This window comes from Rhinopithecus bieti, unplaced genomic scaffold, assembly GCF_001698545.2.
Source record: "Rhinopithecus bieti isolate Rb0 unplaced genomic scaffold, ASM169854v2 scaffold_11964, whole genome shotgun sequence".
NCBI lineage: Eukaryota > Metazoa > Chordata > Mammalia > Primates > Cercopithecidae > Rhinopithecus > Rhinopithecus bieti.
Window position 1 is genome coordinate 8,266,014 of NW_016807677.1, and position 24,272 is coordinate 8,290,285.

General features: G+C 37.3%; 1 protein-coding gene across 1 annotated transcript in view; it reads left to right on the plus strand.

The window, feature by feature from the left end:
- The first annotated feature begins 428 nt into the window (after positions 1-428).
- Positions 429-24,272, plus strand: part of ARHGAP20 (Rho GTPase activating protein 20) — a 131,448-nt gene continuing 107,604 nt past the window's right edge. The window contains 2 exon segments of the mRNA XM_017883268.1: positions 429-983; positions 19,536-19,618. Coding sequence (XP_017738757.1) covers positions 948-983; positions 19,536-19,618 — 119 coding nt within the window. The 5' untranslated portion in view covers positions 429-947.

The following is a 24,272-nucleotide window of genomic DNA, read 5'->3' on the forward strand; positions in this document are numbered from 1 at the left end:
TCACAGACCGAGAAGGTCAGCCGGCGGTCGGTGCGCGAACATATGTAGAGAAACGCCCGCCAGGCGCGCCGCAGGCTGGGACTAGGCGACGGGGGCCCAGGCTGGAGGAGGGCTGAGGCGGGTTGCGGGGGCGGGCCCCGGCGCTGGGCGCCCAGAGCGGAGGGGGCGGGCCCCAGGCGGGGCGGGCCGCGGCGCTGACTGGCTGTCGACGCTGCACTAACCTCCACCCCGCGGTGCCGAGCGCAGGCGGAGGTACATGGCCCCGACGGGAGGCGCGCGGCCGGCACCCGGAGCTCGGCTCCCCGCCTGAGCACGGCAGCCGCGCCTCGGCCCTCGCGTCCTCGCCCCTCCGGCCGCCCGCCCGCGGACATGATCGTGTAGCCTCCTCCTGCGCTGGGATTTGAAGATTTTCTTCATGGAAGCGATGTCCCCCCAGCAGGAGACTCTAGGGGGACAGCCGGGGCGCTCCTCTTCCCTGACAGGAGTGTCTCGGCTCGCGGGAGGCAGCGGCACCAAGAAGGTGAGGACGCTGAGCGGGGGCCCGTGCCCTCCGCCGCCGCAGCCCCAACTCCCGGCGCGCGCCCTCCGCGCCCGCCACAGTAGCGCGCTAGGCGGACGCCGAGAGGATTTGACGCTCGAGGCTCGCGGCCCCTAACGGGAGTCCCAAGACACTTCCCGCCCTTGACGGCAGGCAGCGCCGCCACCTCCCGCGGAGCTCCCGCTTCTCCGTTTCTAGAGCCTTAATCTCTCCCCGAGCGACCCCGCAGCCTCCCTCCCGTCTCCATCCGCCGCCGGATCGGCAGCCCAGCTCTTCCCTCAGTCGAGGCGCGCGGGCTTGGAGTGGGCGATCGCCTTTCCCCGACCCCTCGCCGTGTCCCTGGGCCCCCCGAAGTGGCCTGGGCGAGCACTGCCCTTTGGCGGGGTCAGCCCCGAAGTCAGGGCCGGCGATGTCTGCCCGGGAGCGGCAGCCGGCGCTGAAGAAGGTAGGCGGCGGGGCTGCGGCGCTAGTGGGGTCGGCCCCCTCACCTGCCCGCCGAGGCGCGGCTGCTCCATGGCAGTTTTCGGGGGGGCAGGGATGGGGGTACTGCCCCCCACAGTAGGATCCTGGATGATTCCAGGTCTCCGGGGTGGGGGTCACTGTTGGAGGGGAGACTGTGGATGCTAACGGTCGACTCTACGATGACATGTAGGTTTGGCTGGGCCTAGAACCGGGCAGGGTGGGGGCGGGTGGGCTGTGGTTGGGGGTCCTGAGGGCTGAGGCAGGGGACCTTCTCCCTGCGCTGGTCCCCTGGCCCCTGGGACTCTGGCCGGGCTGGAGAGGGGTCCAGGTGTCGGTGTGGGCGTGGGGGCAGCGCGTGTTCCCTGTCAAAGCTGGGAGATGGATGCAGGTGACAACTTGTAGCGTTCCATTCCAATAAACACAGCCGCGGTGCTGCGGGAGGATTCCGATCCGGGTCAGGTTTCGTTGGAACGGTTCCCTTAGCAAGTGCACGTGGGCCGCGGGCTGCCAGCCTTGGCCGTTCCGCTCCCTGATGAATTGATTTGGGTGTTTCCAGCACTGTCTGCCTATCCCCCGCCTCCCCACCCCCGCCCGCAGTATAAGACGTTCTGATATTTGGCCATTTTTTTCCTTGTCTTAGTGGTGCACTTCCAGCTTTTCTGGAAACAAGTGGCGATTAGAGGCATCTTCTAGCTTTTCCTTAAGAAATATCTTAAGGGATTGCATTTGTTTCATTAGAGACTTAAAGGGGTTACGCAGGTTCCCTGCTTGTCTTATTTTACCGCCTTTCATAAATCTTCCCACCAGGATCTTAGGTTGGCTAGAGGTCAGTGGAAGAGAGGTGATCGGTGTGCCGAGTATAGAAATGTGTGGGAGTTCCCAAGGACCTTGACCGTGTCACAGAGCCATCGAGGGGTGTCGGTGAACTTGATGATGTATGGGCTGTAGTGCCGGCTTAGCCTTTGATGTATTGAGGCTGCGGTTTGTCCTTGTCGCTTTTCGCCTTCAGAGCTGGAGGGAGTGTGTGTGTGTAGTCAAGTCTTCCCACATAAAACGTGAATTTATCAGTCTAGCCCTACCTTTACTGACATAAATTTTAAAACTTAAAACATTTTCTTTTTGTAAACGTAAGGAATTGGAAGAAAATCAAAGATTTATTTTCTCAACAGTTTTCTTTTCTTTTCTTTTCTTTTCTTTTTTTTTTTTTCAGCTAAGGGTAACACTGCCAAAGGGAGGAAGCATTAGAGAGGAACTTCATTATCATTTATCAAGTAATGCTTGTCCAATAAATGCAGGATTGCTTCACTCTTTTCTCACGCTCTTTTTATTCATCGTAGTCACTATCCTTAAGATGCTGTCATTTGTTATGAAACAACAGCTTCACACATTAACAAACCAGTACCTACCTTTCCAACATCGTTGGGAAAAGTAAATGTGAAATTCAGTGAATAATGACATATAATAGACACTTAATAAATGTTAGCACTTACTGTTTGCAGTGTCCTTATATCTGTAATTCATACCTTTGTGTCCCAGTTGTTCAAGCCAAAAATCTAGGATTCATTTTCAACTCGTTTCCTCTCTCTGCACCAACCAATCCATCAGGGAAGCTACTGTCCATCCGAATGTGTATTGAATTTCTCCACTTCATCTCCACTGTTGCCAGTGTAGTCCAAGCCAAGCTGCCATCTCTCACTTGTACCTTTGCAGAAATGTCTTAAGTTGCCTAACACCTTTCTTGCCCTTTTTTGATCCAGTCACCACTTAGCACCAGAATAATCTTTTATAACGTAAATTAATCATGTTGCTCACATGCTTAAAATCCTGCAGTGACTTTTCATCCATTTGTAATAAAATTCAGACCCCTTTTTCTTGGCCCTGTCTACTTCTCCCACCTCATCTACACGTCCCCCCTTGTTTGTGTATTCTCCAGCCACACGGGCTTTCTTCCTCTTCATGTTTCAAGTCATCAAATTCATTCTTATTTTGAGGCCTTGATGGTGTTTCTCTGTGCTTCAGCCCCAGGTCTTTGCAGTCTTGACTTTCATATTGTTGTCAGATCATAGGTGCTAGCAGAGGCCTGCCATTGACTACCTAAGTGGAAGTTGCTCCTCAGTCATTCTCTATACCTTCTGCTTTATTATCATCTTAGCATTCATCCTTGCCCGATATTTTCTTATTTACTTGCTTGTCATCTGTTACCCACATCCCTCACCAGATTGTGAAAACCATGATAATAGGGACCTTATCTGTATTGCTTAAGGTTGCCTCTCCAGTGCCTAGAATAGTGTCTGCTGTATATTAGATTTTCCATAAATATTAGTTGGGTTATGTACAGCAGTGAACAGGACAGATGTGGCCCCTGGCCTCAGAATTTATGGCTCAGAGCAGGGTCAGCAAACCTTTATTTAAAGGACCAGATACTAAATATTTAAGGTTTGTAGGCCCTCTGTTACAGGCTACTCAGTTCTGCCATTATAGTGCTAAAGCAGCCATAGACAACGTAGAAATGAATGGACATAGCTGCGTTGTAATAAAATTTAGTTTGGAGAAACAAGTGGGAGTCTCTGTGGTGTAGTTTCCTCTCTCCTGACTAGGGGAGAGTAGTGCCACTGAGTAGTACATTGTGTAATGATAGAACTCCTTTATCTACAGTGTCCAGTTCAGTAGCCACTAGCTACATGTAGCTATTGAGCTCTTGAAATGTGGCTGGCACGACTGAGAAACTAAAAATTTTTTAACAGCTTCACTGAAGTATAATTGATATAGAATAAACTGCACATATTTAAAGTATATAAATTTAATAGTTTTGACATGTATATACGCTAGTGAAACCATCTCCACAGTTTAGCTAAGGAACATATTCATCATCCCCCAATGTTTCCTTATGTCTCTTTCTAATTCCTTAATTCCCTCCCCATTCCCAGGCAACCACTAGTCTGTTTTCTGTCACTGTAGGTTAATTCACATTTCCAAAGATTGTTTGTAAATATAATCATACTTTATGTTCTTTTTTTGTCTGCCTTGTTTCATTCGGTACAGTTACTTTGAGGTTTATCCATGGTTTTGCATGTATCAGTGGTTCATTTTGTTGCTGAGCAGTATTCCATCATGTGAATAGACCACAATTTATCCATTCATCTGTTGATGGGCATTTGGATTATTTCCAGTTTTAGGCTATTACAAATAAAATTGCTGTGAACATTCATGTACAAGTCTTTGCATGGACTTCATTTTGGGGGGTTAAATACTTAGTTGTGGACTAGCTGGGTCGTATTTAACATTTTAAGCATATATATATGTGTATATATATGTGTGTGTGTGTGTGTGTGTATATATATATATATATATATATATACCATTTTAGGTAGATATTTAACATTTTTGAGAATCTGTCCAATTGTTTTTTCCAAAGTGGTTTTATATTCCCCCTGGCAGTGCATATGAGTCCAACTTCTCCAAATTTTCACCAACACTTATTATTATCTGGCTTTTGTTATTACAGTCATCCTAGTGGATGTAAAATGCTGTCTAATGGTTTTGATTTGCATTTCCTCAATGACCAGTGATGTTGAGCATCTTTTCATGTGCTTATTTGTCATCCATATGTTATCTTTGGTGAAGTATTCAAATATTTTGCCCAATTTTAATTGTGTTTTCTCCCAGTCTGTGACTTGTCTTTTTACTTTCTTAAGAGTCTCTTTCTAAAGAACAGAAGTTCTTATTTTTGGTGAAATACAATTTGTCATTTTTTTTTTCTGTAAGCTTCTTAATTATGATCAACTTGAATTTAAATCTGAAGAGCCACATGTGTCTAGTGGCTACTGTATTGGACAGCACCAGTCAGAGGAAGAGACCAAAAAAATTAATAAATGGTGATAACTGTTATTGAAGGAACAAACATAACCCTGAATTAGACAAATGTGGTTGTTGAGCTAGATCATTCTGCATTAGGGAGTTCAGGGAAGGCCTTTTTTAGGTGTCCCTTAACTCTCGTATGACTTAAAAGACCATGCGATAAAAGAAGTGGGAGCATTAAGTTCAAAGGTCCTGAGGTAGATATGTTTGAGGAGCTAATATATAGATGCTATAAATGAAGTCAGTCTCTTTATTTTATAGCGACACTTATTATTTTAATCTCAAGCAGAATTGCCTAGCTAGATCATTCACTTTTACTCACTACTCAGAGGATTCCATTGTTTCCAAAAATCAAATCCACTCTCAGAAGACAAAGATTTTTCTATCACTGAGGCACTTCCAAAGAATATACAATAAATTTGTACAGTAATTCCTAAAAATTGGATTCTAAAATATAATAGCATATAGATAAAGCATAGATAATACTTTATTCTGGAATCATACATCCTTGAGGATATCCACATTTTCACAGAATAGTTTTAATGAAGTGGAAGCACATATTAGAATCATTTTAGTTAGGAATGATTTGTATCAGACTCAAATACTCTGACCTTTTGGTTTCATATACTAATTGAAAAATCTTTAAATAGGATGAGTGTTGGAATAGGGAAAAGAGACTTATAGGCCCAGAAAGCCAGACAAGGGAAAATAATTTTAAAATAGCTCTAACATTTTTAAATGTAGCAGCTGCTGTTGTAAACTTCATTCTGCCTTTTCTTTCTAATTCTCCGCGTCCAAATATGTTTATAATACCTCATGGTAGAACACCCCCAAGGGCGAACTTGAACCATGTGTGTGTCTTATACTGGGGCTCGAATTAAACGTCTTAGTGAGTAAGCTTTAGTTTTACTCTTCAATACTGAGAAAAATATTATGCCCATAGTTAAACTAGTATCCTACTCACTTCTTATCTGGTGTTACTCACAAAATGAGTTGCATAAAATCAGATACGTGAGATTGTTTTGGCAGGGAGGATCCTAGAATTATAAAAATAAAATTAAATTAATCAGGAATGGCCTCTGTTATCCCTCATGTGACCTCTGAACTTCCAATTGGGCTTTGTTTTTTTGTATGTAAGATGGAGTAATAACCCCAATCCTGCACATCTCACAAGGCTGGTTTTTATGGGTCATGAAAGGTAAATGAAAACACATTCCAAAAGTGCAGGAGTTATTAGTGTATCTTGCCATGTGAGCGTAGGTGTAAAGCAACAACAGGAGTTCGAGTTTAAAAATGTAACATCAGAACATGTACATGCATATGAATGTATACCATCCTTTAAAGCAGTCGTCATTGGAAGCCATGGATATAAAATACCATGAGGCAGAAACTTGAATAAAAATATAAAGGTCGACTATAACTTATGGAAGAATAAAGAAAATTTTAAAATCTCTTTAAGTGAATGCTTAACTATATTTAAAACACATCAGTTATATGAGGTAGGTAGTAATTTTTTCCTAAAGAAGGAAGTGAATGAAGCATGTCAATGCTACAGTGCAGTAAGTGGCAAAACTGGAAGTTGAACCCAGTTCTTCCAACTCCATTTCTCTTTTCAACGAGACTATTGCTGCATTTGTTATTGTTTGTAACATAGGATACAGGGGAGAGTAGGTTTGAATTATATATAGCCAGCTAAGAAAAGTACAATTGAGGACCTTTTCTCAATTGAAAAAAAAAGAGTATACATTCTTTGGAGAGTGGCATTTCTACCCTCTCTGTCTACCATTGAATGTTGTGTTCACTGCTACCATTAGGTAAATATTAGGTAAACATTGACTTATGACAATCAATGACACAATCACTGGTCTAATTACTTTCGTGATTTTTATGCTTCGGTGTCTGACATTTTCAGATGTTTTGTATAAGGCAGATGTATTTCAAGAGCTCTTAGCCGGCCTGATCTCTATGCTGGTACCTCAGCCTTGCTTGCTATTGGAAAGATTGCCATATTCTCCAGAAAAACTCAGAAGAGTCTATTCCAAAGTTACGTGTGGGTGCACTGAATCCTAAGCCTCAGATGATTCCACTGTGGAAAATCATGTGGAAACCCAGTTGAAACTCTCTCAACTCAGTAAACTTTTATATCACTGCTCCACTGAGTCTGGAGGGAAAAACTTTGTGTCCATAGTTATTCTCACTTAAAATGTGAATACAATAGTGCATTTTACCATAACAGAAGAAAATTAGTTTTGTGACTCTAAAGTTTATAGACTAGAATAAATTGTAGTTGTATAAAATAAAAGTAAAGGATAATCTTTTCGTATATGTGTAAAAAGTAATTATTAATTTTGAAGATTGAGTCCCCTAAGTTAAAATAGGCAGTTGGAATTCGTAGACTGAAAGTTCACAAGTCGTAGATACCTAAATAGTTAGCGCAGTTGTTGCTTTTAGTTCTAAAGTGAAGATTGTCATGAAGCGATTTATCACCCTCTGTGCCTTCAGCATTCTCCCGGGTTATGATTTGGCAAAAGGGCTGCAGGACAAAAGGTGGAACATGTTCAGTAGATGGGAGAGAACTGAGAAAACTGATGGTACCTACAAGAATGAAATGCTCTCCAGTCAATAGCTTAGATGTCTGAATTCTTTCACAGTTCTTACCTTTCCATCCAGGACTTGGTGGCTATCCTTTTCAAAGTAAAGTCGTGTTATACCTTATGGGACTACATACAACTTAACAAAAATACGTAATTGTAAAACTTGCCTTCCTAGAAGATATCTGTAGCTGAAAATATACTAGATTTCAACTTAAATTGCCGCTGAAATACATTATAAAGTGTCACAAAAATAGGTATATAATATCAAAGTTATATGTGTGTACATAACACTTATATACTCATAATATGCACAATGCTTTGAGGAAATACATATTTTTATGATTCAATGGAGTTTGATTACTCATACCCCTCATGTCTTCAGAGCATTTAGTGTAAACCTTTAAAGTGAACTTCAAGTGAAGGAAAAGTTTGCTCTCCTGTTTTGTTGGTACTTCAAGTGTTTAGGATCACAGGGATTCTAGAGGTCCTGATGTGTGCAGAAAGCCTGCAGAGAGAATGCTCAATTTGGTAGTGGCAACTACAACAGTTTTCTGAAGCAAACTAGGATAAGGTTGATCTGTAGCTTTTGTTTACTTGCAGGAGACTTTGCCACAATGTAGGAGGCTGGAAAGGGAGCAGAGATGATTGCCTTTGGTCAACCATCAATAATGGGGCTTGCAGGCAATACAGCCCAGTTTATTTTATATTTTGTTTCAGTCTTATTTTCTTTATCTAGGACAAGTTTATGTTAGAAACATCTAACTGACAGCAGAAATAGCCTCATCAGCACTGTAGGTCAGTGGTGTGCTGAGAGCAGCCTTGACCTAATTTTGACAGACACCTGTCACATGACACAACTGAAATGTAAAACTTGTTTTTGGATGTCTGATCACTTGTGTGTGGACTCTGAAAATGGAACATATGTGTGCCCACATCAGCTCACATATCAAAGATCTGGAAAACACAGCTGCTCTGTGGCCTTTTGCTTTCCTTATTTACCTGAGTCCTAATTTACACCTAGGAGAGTGTGTTTTTATTTCCTCTCCTGTCCCTACATTCACTCTTTTGAACCTCAGCTTTAACAATAGCCATCACCAGGTAACACTATGTCTGAATCTAGATAGACCTGGCTCTGCTTTTTTTTCTCTCATTTTGATATAGTCCGTTAGTTTTTTACCATTATGGTTTTAGGATTTGATCACAGTACTTTTCCCCTTTGCGTTGAAAACAATGAGGGGCTACCGTAAGGCAAAGCTTCCCAACTGTTGGAAATGTGTCTGACAATTAGCCCCTTGGCCTTCAGGTGAGTGGATGGATACTGGGGAGCCAGGGTGTCCCTTTGTTTATCATAGAGTGTTATGGTTGTACAAATATCATTTCGTATGGACCATTATGTGAAAAATGTAGGAAGAAACTATTTTTTACAGGCAGGTTCCTGCCCTGTAAGAAACTATTAGGCAGAGAACATTGGTGATTGACTCTACCTACTCCAGGGTGTTACTTAAAGATTATCATGACCAAAGGTTGAAACTTGCAGCTCTGCCAAAGAAAAAAAATCCAGCCAGCATGAAGGCCCATGGTGATGCTCCATGAATCCTGCATGTGTGAAGATGGAGGCAAGGAAACAAAGAATAATGTATAAGGGAAATTCTAATATCTTTATATTTATTTATGTACAGTACTAAAGCACTTTAAAATTTACTGTTACATTATCACAGTGCCTTTCATTTCAGAGGACTTTCATCCATATATATATATATATATATATGAATGAATATATCTATATAGTGAGTAGGGCAGGTATTATGTCCATTTTAGAGAAAATCTGAGAAATTAAGTGGTAGCACTAGGGTCCAGAATTAAGGTCCAGTGTCTCCTAGCCTAGTGCCCATTCTTCTGCATTACATAGATTATCATATTTATTGTTGTATTTCAACGTGGTAATAGCCCTTCGGAAAGAGGAAAGAGCTGAAAAGGAAAATCATTTCTTTCTTCAGAAAGGAACGTATATTCATTTACAGTAGTCTGCACTGCGATTACACTTATTTTAGCTAAATGTTTAAACTGGTTCTGATTGGGATGATTTAGAGGTAAATAGAAGATTGTATTTATCACAGACCAAATGGACAATAGCAGAAAGCTTCAGCTTACCTAATGGTCAAAACCTTGTTGTGATAGTAGGACCCAGAAGCAAGGCGCAAGGTTAAAAGTAATTCTCTTTTTCCCTTACGGTGCCAGTGTTGTTGAAGTATAATTGTTCAGTGGCTTGGATATGTCTCCACAAGTAAATGTTACAGGCATGTAGGGAAGACAAGAAATATTTTAATGCTTACCAAATTGCACAGACTAGCCACAAAATAATTAATAGTCAAGTTTGGATAAGCTAATTTGTAAAATTGATTACTTATTTTTTCTAGCCTTGAAAATTTGGAGTTCTATAAAAGCTTTCCCAGTGTCCTTATTTTAATACTATGCTTATTTTAAATGCTTGAAAGTGACTTCACCATCCATAATTCAACTGAAATGCTTGATTTTTTTTCCTCATAAAGTGACTGGAACAAAACAAAGCATGAAAAATTGCAGTTCGCCTCCAACTTTAATCTTTCATCCTGTTCCTTCCTTTTGATATGCTTTGTTTTCCTTTAATCTCTGTGAGAACTAATAATGAGCAGATTCAGAGTGATTTAGAGGTTCCAAAAATAGTACTATATCTCTTGGCTGTCATGAAGTTAAAATTCCAGTGAGAGTCTGCATACAGGTTTTATATAAAAGTGTTTTCTGCATTGTTGAAAATAAAACAACAAAACGTTTTTTCTTCAGTTACCTATTTACAACTTCATTTTTTCTACATAGGCACACTTGTATTACCACCTTAAAATCTCAGATTTTGGATATGTTAATTCATTCACTCAATACACAACTATTGAGAATTTGCTATGTGAAAACCCTAAGGAGGACACCGGAGGAATAGGGGAGGAATGGTGGCAAATCACAATAGACAGGAAGTAAGAATAGATACGTCATGTAAATGGAAAACAAAAGTGAGAAGGAGTAGCCATCCTCATATCAGATAAAACAGACTTTAAACCAACAATAGAAAAAAAGACAAATAAGAGCATTATATAATGATTAAATGTTCAATACAAGAAAATTTAACTATGTATGCAGCTAACACCACAACACCCAGATTCATAAAATAAATACTACTACACCTAAGAAAACATTGATAGTAATACAATAATAGTGGGGTACTTCAGTACCCCGCTAATACCACTAGACAAATCATGAAGGCAGAAAATCAACCAAGAAACTCTGGACTTAAACTGAACTGTAGACCAAATGGACTTAACATTTACAGAACATTCTAGCCAACCACAGAATATACATTCTTCTCAGCTCTACATGGAGCATTTTCCATTATCGACCATATGCTTGGCCATTGAAGAACTCTCAATAAATTCAAAAAAATCAAAATCATATCAAGTATCTTCTCAGACCACAGTGGAGTAAAATTAGAAATCAAGACCAAGAGGAACTCTCGTAAACACACACTACGTGGAAACTAAACACCTTGCTCCTGAGTGACCTTTGGGTAAACAGTGAAATTAAGAAATCAAAAAAATGTTCAAAACAAATGAAAATAGAGACACAACATATCAAAACCTCAGGGATACAGCAAAAGCAGAACTAAGAGGAAAGTTTATAACTTTAAATGTCTACACCAAAAAGATAGAAAGATCTTAAATTTACAACCTGATATCACACCTCAAGGAACTGGAAAAATAAGACCAATTGGAACCCAAAGCTAGCATAACAAAAAAAAAAAAACTAAGATTAAAGCAGAAGTAAATGAGACTGAGACAAAAAAAGATATAAAGGATCAGTGAAACAAAAAGTTGGTTATTTGAAATGATAAACAAAAATGACAGACTGCTGGCTAAATTAACTGAGAAAATTCAAATAAGTACAACCAGAAATGATAAAGGTGACATTACAATTGATAACATAGAGATACAAAAGATCATCACAGACTACTATGAACATCTCTATGTGTATAAACTAGAAAATCTAGAGGAGGTGGATAAATTCCTGAAAATATAAAACCCTACAAGATTGAACCAGCAAGAAATAGAAGTCCTGAACAGACCAATAATGAGTAATGACATTGAATCAGTAGTAAAAATCTTCCAACAACAACAAAAGCCCAGGACCATACAGATTCACAGTTGAATTTTATCAAACATACAAAGAACTGGCATTCAATCTTACTGAAACTTCTAAAAAACCAATGAGGAGGGTTTATTTCCTAACTCATTCTATGACACCAGTATCTCCCTGATACCAAAATCGGGAGAGGACACAACAGAAAACGAAAACTATAGGCCATATCTCTGATGAACACAGACGCAGAAATCCTCCACAAAATACTAGCAAACCGAATGCTATTGGATAAAGAAGATAATTTATCATGATCAAGTGAGTTACATCCCAGGGATGCAATGATGGTTCAACATCCACAAATCAGTAAATGTGTTTCACCACATACACGGAACTAAAAACAAAAACCATACAGTCATCTTAATAGATGCAGAAAAGGCATTCAGTAAAATCCAACATCCTTCCTGATAAAAACCCTTAATAAAATAGGCTGATGAAAGAAATCATAGATGACACAAATGGAAAAATATCCCATGCTCACGGATTGGAAGAATCAGTATCATTAAAATGCCCACACTATTCAAGGCAATCTACAGAGTCAGTGCAATCTCTATCAAATTACTAATTTCATTTTTCACACAATTAGGAAAAAAATACTAAAGTTCATATGGAACCAAAAAAACAGCCCGAATAGCCAAAGCCATCCTAAGCAAAAAGAAAATCCAGAGACATCATAGTGCCTGACTTCAAATTATACTGCAAGGCTATGGCAACTAAAACAGCATGATCCTAGTATAAAAATAGACATGTAGATCAATGGAGCAGAATAGAGAACCCAGAAATAAAGCCATATACCTACAACCAACTGATCTTCAACAAAGCCAACAAAAATAAACAATGGGGAAAGGACATCCTATTCAATAAATTGTGCTGGGAAAATTGGCTAGCCACATGCAGAAGAATGAAACTAGACAAATGCAAATGCAACATAAGAATAGACAAATGGGATTTAATTAAACTAAACAGCCTCTGCAAAGCAAAAGAAAGAGTAAACAGACAACCTACAGAATGGGAGAAAATATTCACAAATTATGCCTCTGACAAAAGGACTAGTGGAACTTTACAAGTAGAACTTACAAGGAACTGAAAGAACTCGACAAGAAAAAAACAGCTCCATTAAAAACTAGGCAAAGGACATGAACCGATACTTCTCAGAAGAACAAAAGCAAGTGGCAAAAAGCACATGAAAAAATGCTCAAAAATCACTAATCAGAGAAATACTAATTAAAACTACAATGAGATATTATCTTACACCCATCAGAATTGCTATTATTAAAAAGCAAAAAAAAAAAAAAAGTGTTGGCATGGATGTGGAGAAAAGGAAACATACAATATTGATGGGAATGTAAATTATTTCAACATCTATGGAAAACAATATGGAGATTTCTCAAACAACTAAAAATAGAAATACCATTCAATCCTGCAATCCCACTACTGGGTATCTACACAAAGGAAAAGAAATCATTATAAAGACACCTAAACAGAAAAAGACACCTGCATTTCTATGTTCATCACAGCACTACTCACATTAGCAAAGTCGTGGAGCCAACCCAAGTGTCCATCAACAGTTAACTGGATAAATAAAATGTGGTTCATATACACCATGGAATACTATGCAGCCAAAAAAAGAATGAAATCATTTTCTTTGCAGCAACATGGGTGGAGCCTAGAGGCCATTATCCTAAATGAACTAACTCAGAAAATTAAATACCACATGTTCTCACTAATAAGTAGAATCTAACAATGGATATAAATGGACATGAAGATGGAAATAATAAATACTGGAGACTCCAAAAGGGAGGTGGGTGGGAAGGTGGCAAGAGTTGAAAAACTACCTATCAGATACAATGTTCACTATTTGGGTAATGAGTATGCTAGAAGCCCAGTCCTCACCAGTACACAATATACTGATGTAACGCACATGCACATGAATCTAGAGTTTTTAAAAAATTTTAATTAAAACAATAAGCAGATGGGCAAATTCCTCAGATCTCTGAAGAACTCAAATGGAGAGCCACTGAAACTTTTTGTACAGAAAATATATTGGATAAAAAAAATTTCCATTTTCATATAGTTCAAATGATTGTGATAAGAAGAAAATTATAACTTATGGCTAAGGACCAGTTTGCTGGACTGGAGCCCAGTGGTTTAGTAATTTGATAGTTAGGTTTCTTTGGTATTAACCAAATCAATTTGCATACCGTACAATTCACCCACCTAAAGTTATGTTTAGTGGCTTTTAGTGTAGTCATAGAATGGTACATTCATCACCACAGTAAATTTTAGAATATTTTCATTACCTCAGAAAGAAATACTGAACCCCCTTAGCTATCATCCCCCAATTCTGCTGTCTCCCCAAACTCGAGGCAAGCACAAATCTTTAAGTCTCTATAGATTTGCTTATTCTGAGCACTTTATATAAATGAAATCATATATGGTTTTTGTAATGGTTTCTTTCAATTAGTATAATGTTTTCAAGGTTCACTCATATTGTAGCATGTATCAGTATTTCATTTCTTTTTATTGCCAAGTAATATTTCACTGTATAGATATACCACATTTTGTTTACCCATTCATTCATCAGTTGATTGGCATTGGTGATGTTGCCACTTTTTTACTACTATGAATTATGCTGTTATAAGCAATTATGCAAGTCTTTTTGAGGACATATGTTTTTATTTCTCTTAGATATGTACCTAGGAGTAGAATTGCAGGATCATATGGTAACTCTATGTTTAACCATTTGAAGATCTGCCAAACTGTTTTCTGTCTTACCGATTTTCATTGCCACCAGCAGTGTATAAGAGTCCAGTCTCCAATCCTCACCAACCCTTGTAATTATCTTTTTTTATTATAGTCATCCTAATGTGTGTGATGTGATATCTCATTGTAATTTTGATTTGCATTTCCCTGATGGCTAATTATGTTGAGCATTTTCTCATATCCTTATTGGCAACTTGTGTATCTTCTTTGGAAGACTGTATTCCTATCCTTTGCCCATTTTTAATTGGGCAATTTGCCTTTATTATTGAGTTTTAATATTTATTTATAATAGATACCAGTCGCTTGTCAGATATATGATTTGCAATAAAATCTTTCCCATTCTGTGGGTTGTCTTTTCACTTTCTTAATGGTGTCTTTTGAAGCATGGACATTTTAAATCTTGATAGTGTCTAGATTTTTTTCTTCTGTTGCTTGTACTTTTGGTGTCATATCTATCAATAAGAAGCCACTGCCTCATCCAAGATGACAAGATTATGCCTGTGTTTCCTTCTAAGATTTTATAGTTTTAGCTGTTACTTTTAGGTTTTGAGTTAATTTTGTATACGGTCTGAGGTAGGGGTCCAACTTTGTTCTTTTGTATGTGGATATCCAATTAGCATCATTTTTTCTGTTGACAAATGATTAACTTTATTGTCAGGCAGATGTTTACTATGTAGTTCAAAGTGATAAGTGTCAACACTGTGTTCAAAAGGTGTAGTTTGCAGTGCACAGATATACTCTTGCTGTCTAGTTCCACAGCAAATGCTTACATTTTTCTTAATGACACCATTCCAGCAGAGCCCCTTAAAGGTTTGTTTGTTTTCATATGTGTGCATTTGGGGATGGCGGTATTTATGTGGTGAATGATTGGGTTTTATAATTCACATAAAACCCTCATTTATAGAGTGTATAGTTTGTGCCAGGCCTTATACCAGGATTTGGGAATGCAAAAATATGCTTGCTACAGAGTAAGAGTTCAGTAAATAATTGTTGAAGGAAGGGAGAAAATTTGGAAAGAAGACATAGCCCCTGCTTTCTAGAAAGGGTCAGAAACTTGAGTGTAATGTGAAATGCTACTACTGAGGCATCATATATGAAGGAACACAGGGAGTTGAATATGTAATTAATCCATGTATTTAAAATGACTTGAAGTGGAAAGCACCTTGCAGATTAGTTGGTAATGTTGCTGCAGATTTGTGTTATTATTTAAATGTAAAAGATAAAAACAAATTACTGACATTTGGTTCTCATATTCAGTTATGACCTTTATTCATTTACTCTTAGGCATAATAGGTTTTTTGACCTACAATACTGAATATAACTGCAGAGGAGACAGCAGAGGGTCAAAGATCCATTGGAAGTAATGGCAAAAACAGCAATTACTTGTATACCAACCTAATAATTTCTCTCTAGTATTCATGTTATACTTTCTTAATAAAGGGCCATTTGTAAATAGACAACAGTTTTTAAAATGTAATCACTCTTTATTCCATTTTAGAACTTCTTCCATTCTCCTCCTCATTTTTTCCCATTTGGGGGACAGAGGAGTGGATAGATACTACTTCATATTTGTTTGTTTCTTAGCTCACATAAAATTATTATTTAGTTTTTGGGGATACTTAACACTAGGTAAGTGGTACGATATTAAACTCATTCCCAAAAGATTAATGCAATTAATTAATTGGGTATTTTGCCTAAATGTATAGCTTATCATTTCTTTAAAACATTACCTTTTAAATATATTCTGTTTCACAGTGGTGTCCACTATGTATGAGGTCATCTAGTTATAAACATCAAGTACAACAGAAAATATATACCATATACTGTTTGTAGTTTACTTTGTTTTCTGCGAGGCAAGGAATTGTAGTTATCCCTGTCACAGAACAACTGTGAAATTTGTTGGTGCTAAGATAAGCATAACCTAAACCTGTCCTGATAAGTTTATACTATTATACATCTGTAAAAGAATCAATAGTTTCATTCTATTTTGATGTATTTTACATAGTTGTTATAAACAAGAAAATCTAAGTTTTCATTGCCTGAGAACAGATTCTTTAAGAGATCAATGAATTTATTTTGAAGTTATTACTGGCCCTTTGTTTGGTTACACTTTTGAGCAAAAGAAAGAGATCATTGTATTTTGAATGAATTAATATCTAAATCTATTAATCCCCTGGTTATATTGACTGCTTGTAAGACTTTTATTACTTATTTAGAATGAATCCTGTGAATCCTAAATGTACGGTTCATGTAATGTTTATTTTCTTGCATATCCGTGGTGAATCTTTGGTGGACACTTAATGTGGGACTATCAGAAATAGAAGGGATCTAAGTGACTATGTAGTCCAAACTGTCTCATTTTGTGGGTAAGGAAATGGAGGCCCAGAGAAGTGGCTGAATTGCCTTGGGTTGCACATCTCATTAATGATAGAGTAAGTCTGAGTGTGAACAATGGAACCTGAAATAAAAATAAACTACCTGCTGGTAGTTTGATTGCATTCTCTTTAATATAAATCAAGCTGGATGAGGTGGCTGCACTCAGCATTTGACCCCTTACACATCTGACAATTTTAAAACTCAGAAAATACAGTCTATTCACTGTTATACAAATGATCTTCTACAATAGATTTACATGAAAAACACCCATTTCAAAAGCACCTTTTCAGAAGAAAATTTGTCACCCTTCTTTGATTATCCAATCTCATGTTTAACAGCTATCATTCTCGGGAAGATTTTGTTACATCAGAAAGTTTCTTAACTTGAGGTTCATAAATCCCTAAGGAATCCATTTTATGGGAGTTCTGAACCCCTGAAGTTGCATGCAAAATTTAGCTCACAACTTTTATAGATTTCTCAACAAACCACTACCCAAGGTCAGCCTGGATTTTCATTCCATGTTTCTCCCCATTTCTTTTTGCCTCATCTTCCTTGGAAGATGCTTACTTTCCTCTATATTATAGTTCTGCATTAAATTCGAGAGATTATTACTGTTTCTAAATGAAGAATCTCAGATCATTTTATCCTTTTCATAGGTTCTTTTCTTCACATTTTAAATCATTTTACACTGTCTTTTGAATCCTTTCCAAATTCTTCATAAACCTGAAAGCCAAGAAGCTCAGAATTAGAAACTATGTACTAATGAAGATCTAGTTTAGAGTCTTGGATCTGCTGACAGTGATTTCAGAAGGTTAGAGAAAGCAGATGTAAAACTGCTGAATGGCAGATCCTCAAGGACAAAGCAGACAGAGCGTGTAAGGGACAAAGGTAAAGCTTACAAGAGTGGGTACATTTCACACTTCAAAGTAGTAAATTGGTCCTGTAAAGGGAATCAGGATAGAGAGTAGGAATCAATTCTAGGCCTGAAGATGAAACAGAACCCTGCAAAAAATCGGGAACATAGCTTGATGGGTATGAACAAACTGCCACTTTTCTTAGTAAAATCAATCCAGTCTTTCAGTATTGAGACTCTTCACAGGAGGAAGTGCTGCTGTACCTTGCAATACAAATACTTATCTCCCAGTTTTCCTTTCTGCTTGTAACCTCTGCAGTCACACTAGCCTAAGGATCTTAGATTCCTGAAGATTATGTTCCTAAGAGGCGTGAGTAATGGAAATAGTGAGATGGGGCTTGTACGCTATAATATATAAACTAGGTTATTGAAATCACCAGTGTTGGAAAGGATTGGACTTTTCTAAGAATCTGATGATAACTCCGGGCTGTTTCTCTAGAAGGAAGACATCAAATATACATCATGCAAAAAATGTTTATATAAGTAACCTGGCCTGAAATTGATTTGTGGTTAATAACTCCCAATTGAGATGTTTGATAGTGTCTATTTTTAACCCATGTGTTTCCTGTCATTTATTGATGTTTTACATAATTATTTCAGCTGTTGTCTCAGCTGTGCTAAGGAGATTTGGGCCTATAGCTTCCACATGTGAGCCAAAAGATTAAGGATTGGAATAGCGACACTGAGACCAGAGCAGTGGTGACAATAATTTGGGAGAGATCCCTAGGAGCATGCAGAATTTCTGGGATAAGAATTGTGCCAAAGAAGTCTAGCATCCTCTTCCCACTGGATGATTCTTTATTCCTATGCTAGAATCATTGTTTTACTTTTGAAACTACAAGCAATTCCTTTATGAATCACATAATAGGATACTGACACTGAGCTGGCTAGTTTTATATGGTTCCCATTGGAGCAACATCCAGTTCCCAAGCATGACTGACCTAGAGGTAGTGGGTAAGACCTTTGGCGAGGATACAGGGGTGAGAGGGATGAAAGGGCGTAAAGATACAGGGTGAGAAGAATGGTTTTGATAATACAGCCTGAACTTCGCTTATGGCTGTTTGTGACTATATGGTTAATTTTACTCATCTGCCTCTAGTGGCTGTATCTAGATGTGTTAAATATATAAGACTAAGTTTAGAGAGTAATTATCTGAATAATTCAAGTTGAATAAACTTCATTTACTGCAATTTTAGGTCATTGGAACAGAGTACCTGAATTATCCAGTTGCTTATATTTATATACGACCTAGAAAAAAAGATTTTTTATTGTTTGAAGTTACAGTTTTTAAAAAAGTCTATTTGGAAGAAGGGATTCCCAAGTGTGTTAATATTTTGCAAAAAATCTAGTCTCTGGGCTTTTGCTTTAACCGTTTTTGCCTCTCCTTTACTTGTCTTTCCTTGAAGCCAAATTTGCCTGTGAAATAAAGATAGTAGTATCTACCCGGATGACATTTTGGATTATAAATAAGATAATCCATGTCTAGCCTTTAGCGTAGAGCTGGACACATAATAACCAGTAATAAAGGTTATGATGGTGTTTCTCCCAAATATTCTGGTAAACATTTAACCTCTTTATTCTCTGACCACAAAAAATACTTATTGCCTTGACCACTTTTTGACACTTATTGTCCTGTTTTGTTTTTAAACTATTCTATTTTAGATGTTACAGTTTTATCTCCATAATGAAACTGTAGGCTCCTTGATAGGCGAAGATAGGCAATGCAAAACTTGTTAAATTGGATTGAAAAAAAATCAACATTGTCTTGCCTTACAAGCCACGTGGTCTTCATTTTGGTTTGTTTCATCAACAGAAAATGAAAACACTAGCAGAAAGGAGGAGGAGCGCTCCATCTCTTATCCTGGATAAAGCCCTACAAAAACGGCCTACTACCAGGTAAGTGCAAAGCTTTGTGTTACACATTTAGTACGTGCTTGGAACTTTATATTAGATGAAATGTTTTTCAGATCACATATTCTTTAATGTGTAGAGGTTGTTTGTTATCATCACCAGAATTCTCTTTAAGAGTAGAAAATACAACTTTTGTTCTGAGGTTATTTAATAAGGCCCAGCTGGTATATATGCTCAGTTGCTTTAAAACTGATTCAAAAGTGAATTTCACCCCAAAACATATATAAACTTGAAAGTTCCACATTTTAACAAAATTTACTTGTAAAATAGAAATCAAAATACTGAAAATTCAATATTTTGTTTCACACAAAACTACATGTTTTAAATCAACATAAAGTGATGGCTGTGTATGGATAGGCAGTTTTCTTACCAACTTTAGATATGAAGGAAGATAACCATATTAAGATTATTTTTTTAAATGGACTATTGATTTATTTTAGGCATTGGTTAAATTAGTGAAATTCAAAGTGGAAAAATAAGCTAAATATCTGTGAACAGAGTCATTTCACCAATAGAGGCTAATTACTATTTCAGTGGACATTGAAATAGACATTTTTTTCCAGAGCAGGAGCAACAGTTTATTAAAAAGATTTAGAACAGGAAGGAAAGTACAACTTGAAAGAGGGCCAAGCAGGCGACTTGAGAAAACAAGTACGCAGCTTGACCTCTTGACTTGGGGATTTTGTATGTTGGCATAATTCTGGAATCTCATTGGGAAGCTGCTGATCAGTTTCAGGTGTTTTCTGTCTATTACACGACCGACCGCCTTTCCCTAGTGCCATCTGTGACCAATTATTACTTTAGAGAAATGGTTAACAACCACCTAACCATCAACTGATGGTCACGCAATACTCCTGGTGTGTGTTGCGGGGAGTCCTCTCCTGCCTTGCTCACACCTGACTAGTTACATACTGTAACATTTCAATAGACGTTTTAAGAGTCTTTCATAATGTGTTGAAACTGAATAGTCATTATTATTTTATTCATTAATTTATTCATTGTTTCAAATTCAAATATTCATTAATCATTAATTTTTAAACGGCATTTTAACTCATAAGAGTTTTTATGTTCAGGGAATGTTGCAATGATTTTTCTCTAAGCTGTGAATCCTTTTAGGTAAAGTGAAGGCTTCACCAACTTTAAAGTGAAGATATATCTATTACTATGACATTTCTTCAAATTGTGCTAATTTAATATAAAATCTATATGATTGGGAGGCCAAGGCAGGCAGATCACGAGGTTAGGAGATCGAGACCATGCTGGCTAACACAGTGAAACCCTGTTTCTACTAAAAAAATACAAAAAAATTAGCCGGGCGTTGTGGCGGGTGCCTGTAGTCCCAGCTACTTGGGAGGCTGAGGCAGGAGAATGGTGTGAATCCGGGAGGTGGAGCTGCAGTGAGCTGAGATCGCGCCACTGCACTCCAGCCTGGGCATCAGTGCCTTAATCTTGGACTTGCCAACCTTCAGAACTATGAACAATAAATGTCTAATATTTATATATAAAAAGATATACAGTGTGTTATAGGAGCATGGATGTTATTTATGAAGAGTTAGAGGAGTTTTTGAAGGAAGTGACATTTGAGAGAAGGCTAGAGAGTATGATGTGTTTAGAAAACTGCAAACATTAGAATTCAGAGTATATATACAAAAGTCTTTTGTTTTTGCTAACAGGTTGATTTTATTATATTAGTGAACCTTTAACAGTATTCGGAAACTATTCAAAATTCTTTCTCAAAAAAGGGAAAATAACAGCTGGGTATATTAAAACAATGTTCATATTGATTGTGTACACATTATATTCTTGGTATATATTACCATACTTTAATTTCTTAGCATCTGAGTGGTATTTTATGAAAATGTAAATTCAACCCCTATGAAAAATAGTATGGCACATTTTCAAAGAACTAAAAATAGAAATACAGTTCAAACCAGCAATCCCATTACTGGATATCTAAACAAAGAAAAAAACCAGTTTTATCAAAAAGACATCTGCACTCATGTTTATTGAAGCACTATTTACAATAGCAAAATCATGGAATCAAACTAAGTATCTATCAACAGTGGATTAAAGAAAATATGCTACAGATATACCATGGAATACTACGCAGACATGAGAAAGGACGAAGGATGAAATCATGTCCTTTGCAGCAACAGGTATGCAGCTGGAGGCCATTATTCTAAGTAAATTAACACAGAAACAGAAAACCCAATACTATGTGTTCTCACATGTAAGTGGGAGGAAACAATGGGAACACATGGACAGAAACATGAAAACAAAGGACACTAGGGACTCCAAAAGAAGAGAGGCAAGTGGGGGGCAAGGTTGAAAAACTACTACTGGGTACTACATTCACTGTTGGTGTGATGGATTCAATAGAAGCTCAAACCCTAGCATCATGCAATATACCCATGTAACAAACATGCACATGTACCCCTGAATGTAAAATTTAAAAAACAAGGTTGAGGCTTTTATCACTGAAAAATTATATGAAACAATAAAATTAAGATCATACTGGAAAATACACAGTCTTCTGGGAAATCTTTTGATTTGTATTCAACAAATAATTATATGATCATAGAATTAGAAGAAGTTTAACAAATAATATGTTTCAACATTTTCATTTTATTTTTAAGAAAACTAAACCCTTTAACATATGCACTCAGAGTCTTAACACGAGGATGATTATGACACGTTAGATCATCTTTAAACACAGAACTGAACACTACTGTGTCAAAGAGTAAAAGTAGTTGACTGTAGCCATGTAACCACTCACCTTAGAAAACCTCTAACCTTCTTAGTGTGAAAGATGTCTTGTCACATTTCCTAATATAATAATTACTTAGAGAAACCACCTCCAGCAGCTCTGAATGGTGCCACATTTTAAAAAATGTTAAAACCTGTGAACTGCCTCTCCTTATGTACTCTATGCATTCACCAAAGAACACTGGAGACAAAACTATGTTTAACACATAAATACTCATCAGTTAATTTAAATCTTTCTTCCTCTTTAAATCCAAATCCAGCTCTTGTTCATTAAATTATTTTTAAAAAGGATTCTTTGATGTCTCCTGCAGATTTACATACAAGCTTTATGATCTACAAGTCATTAATTACTAAGTAACAACTATGGGACAATAGTAAAAATAGTAAGGTTCTACAGCAATGCCAAAATCAAATATGGACGTAATTCAAAAACTATAAAATGTCAATAAGTAAAACACTATTTCTTTACTGTCTGCCGAAACACTGCCCACAAATCTTTTGCAGTCTAGTTCTCATGTTACATTGCAAGAGACAGAAATGATTAAGGGGGAAGGATATGAGAATTTTGCTGTATAAAGTACTACTTGAAATAGATGTGTTATCATCTTGGACTTTAGACATTTCTCATATTTCTGGAGTATAATGGATAGAAAAGCAAAATTCTATTTGCAAAAATTTGCATTATTTGTAACAACTTTGGAAAAAGAAGTATATCACTGAATACTACTATTTAGTTTTTTACTATAAAATTTAAGTTTTAACTATAGGATTTATTTAAAATAACAAGTTCATTAATAATTCATAAAATCTGATTTATGTAACTTCAGGAACATACATTATAAAAAAGTGGACAAAATTCAAAAGACTTTCTTGAATGTTTATTATAATAGGATTTGATCTCCAAGTTTTTTAAAAAACTGCAAGAGACTTGAAAAGAACTATTACATCTATGTTTAAGTGAGATTTAAACATGAGGGACAACAAAAATCTGAATCACTTCTGAATGGGCAAGAATTTAAAAGGATATACAAATGATTAATAGTAGTTACCCCTGGGGATGGAGTAGGGACTTTACTTTTTGTTTTATACATGTCCATATTGTTTTCTTTTATAAGAAATATGTATTACTTCTGTCAATTGTAAATACTTCCTTAAAATTCTATCTCATATTCCTTTTTTATAAGCAAATAAACATAAAAGCATTCTTTTATATCATGCAACAGTGGTCCTCCACCAAGCATTCATTAGAATCCTATAGATAACAGTATTATATTATATACTTAAAAATCTATAAAGATGATAGCTCTCATGTTGTGTTCCTACTACAATTTTTAAAAAGAGTGCACAGAATTAACTATGGATTTGAAAAATATGCCTATGTCTGTATCCCACTGTAGAATACTGAATTAGAAAGGCTTAGAAATCACTAAACTAGAGGACCCTTTCGGGTTCTTTCTAATCCTGAAATTGTATTGCTTACAAATATTTTGCATACCTTCAGAGTACAAGCACCAAGAGCTGCACAAAATAAAAACATAATCTCATCTTTTATAAGATTATGAGAGAGGTGAAGGTCCCATTCCTTAGCATTGTGCACCCTAATTACTGATCTAGAGAAACTTCCAGGAAATTAACCGAAGATTAAAACATACATATATATGTTAGAAGCTGCAGTAAGCTATGATCGTGCCACTGCACTCAGACCCTGTCTTTATATATATATATGTTATATTATTTTATATATTATGTATATTATTATTAATATTATATATATATATAAAGACAGGGTCTGAGTGCAGTGGCACAGTCGTAGCTCACTGCAGCTTCCAACTCCTGGGCTTCAGTGATCCTCCCACCTCAGCCTTCCAAGTAG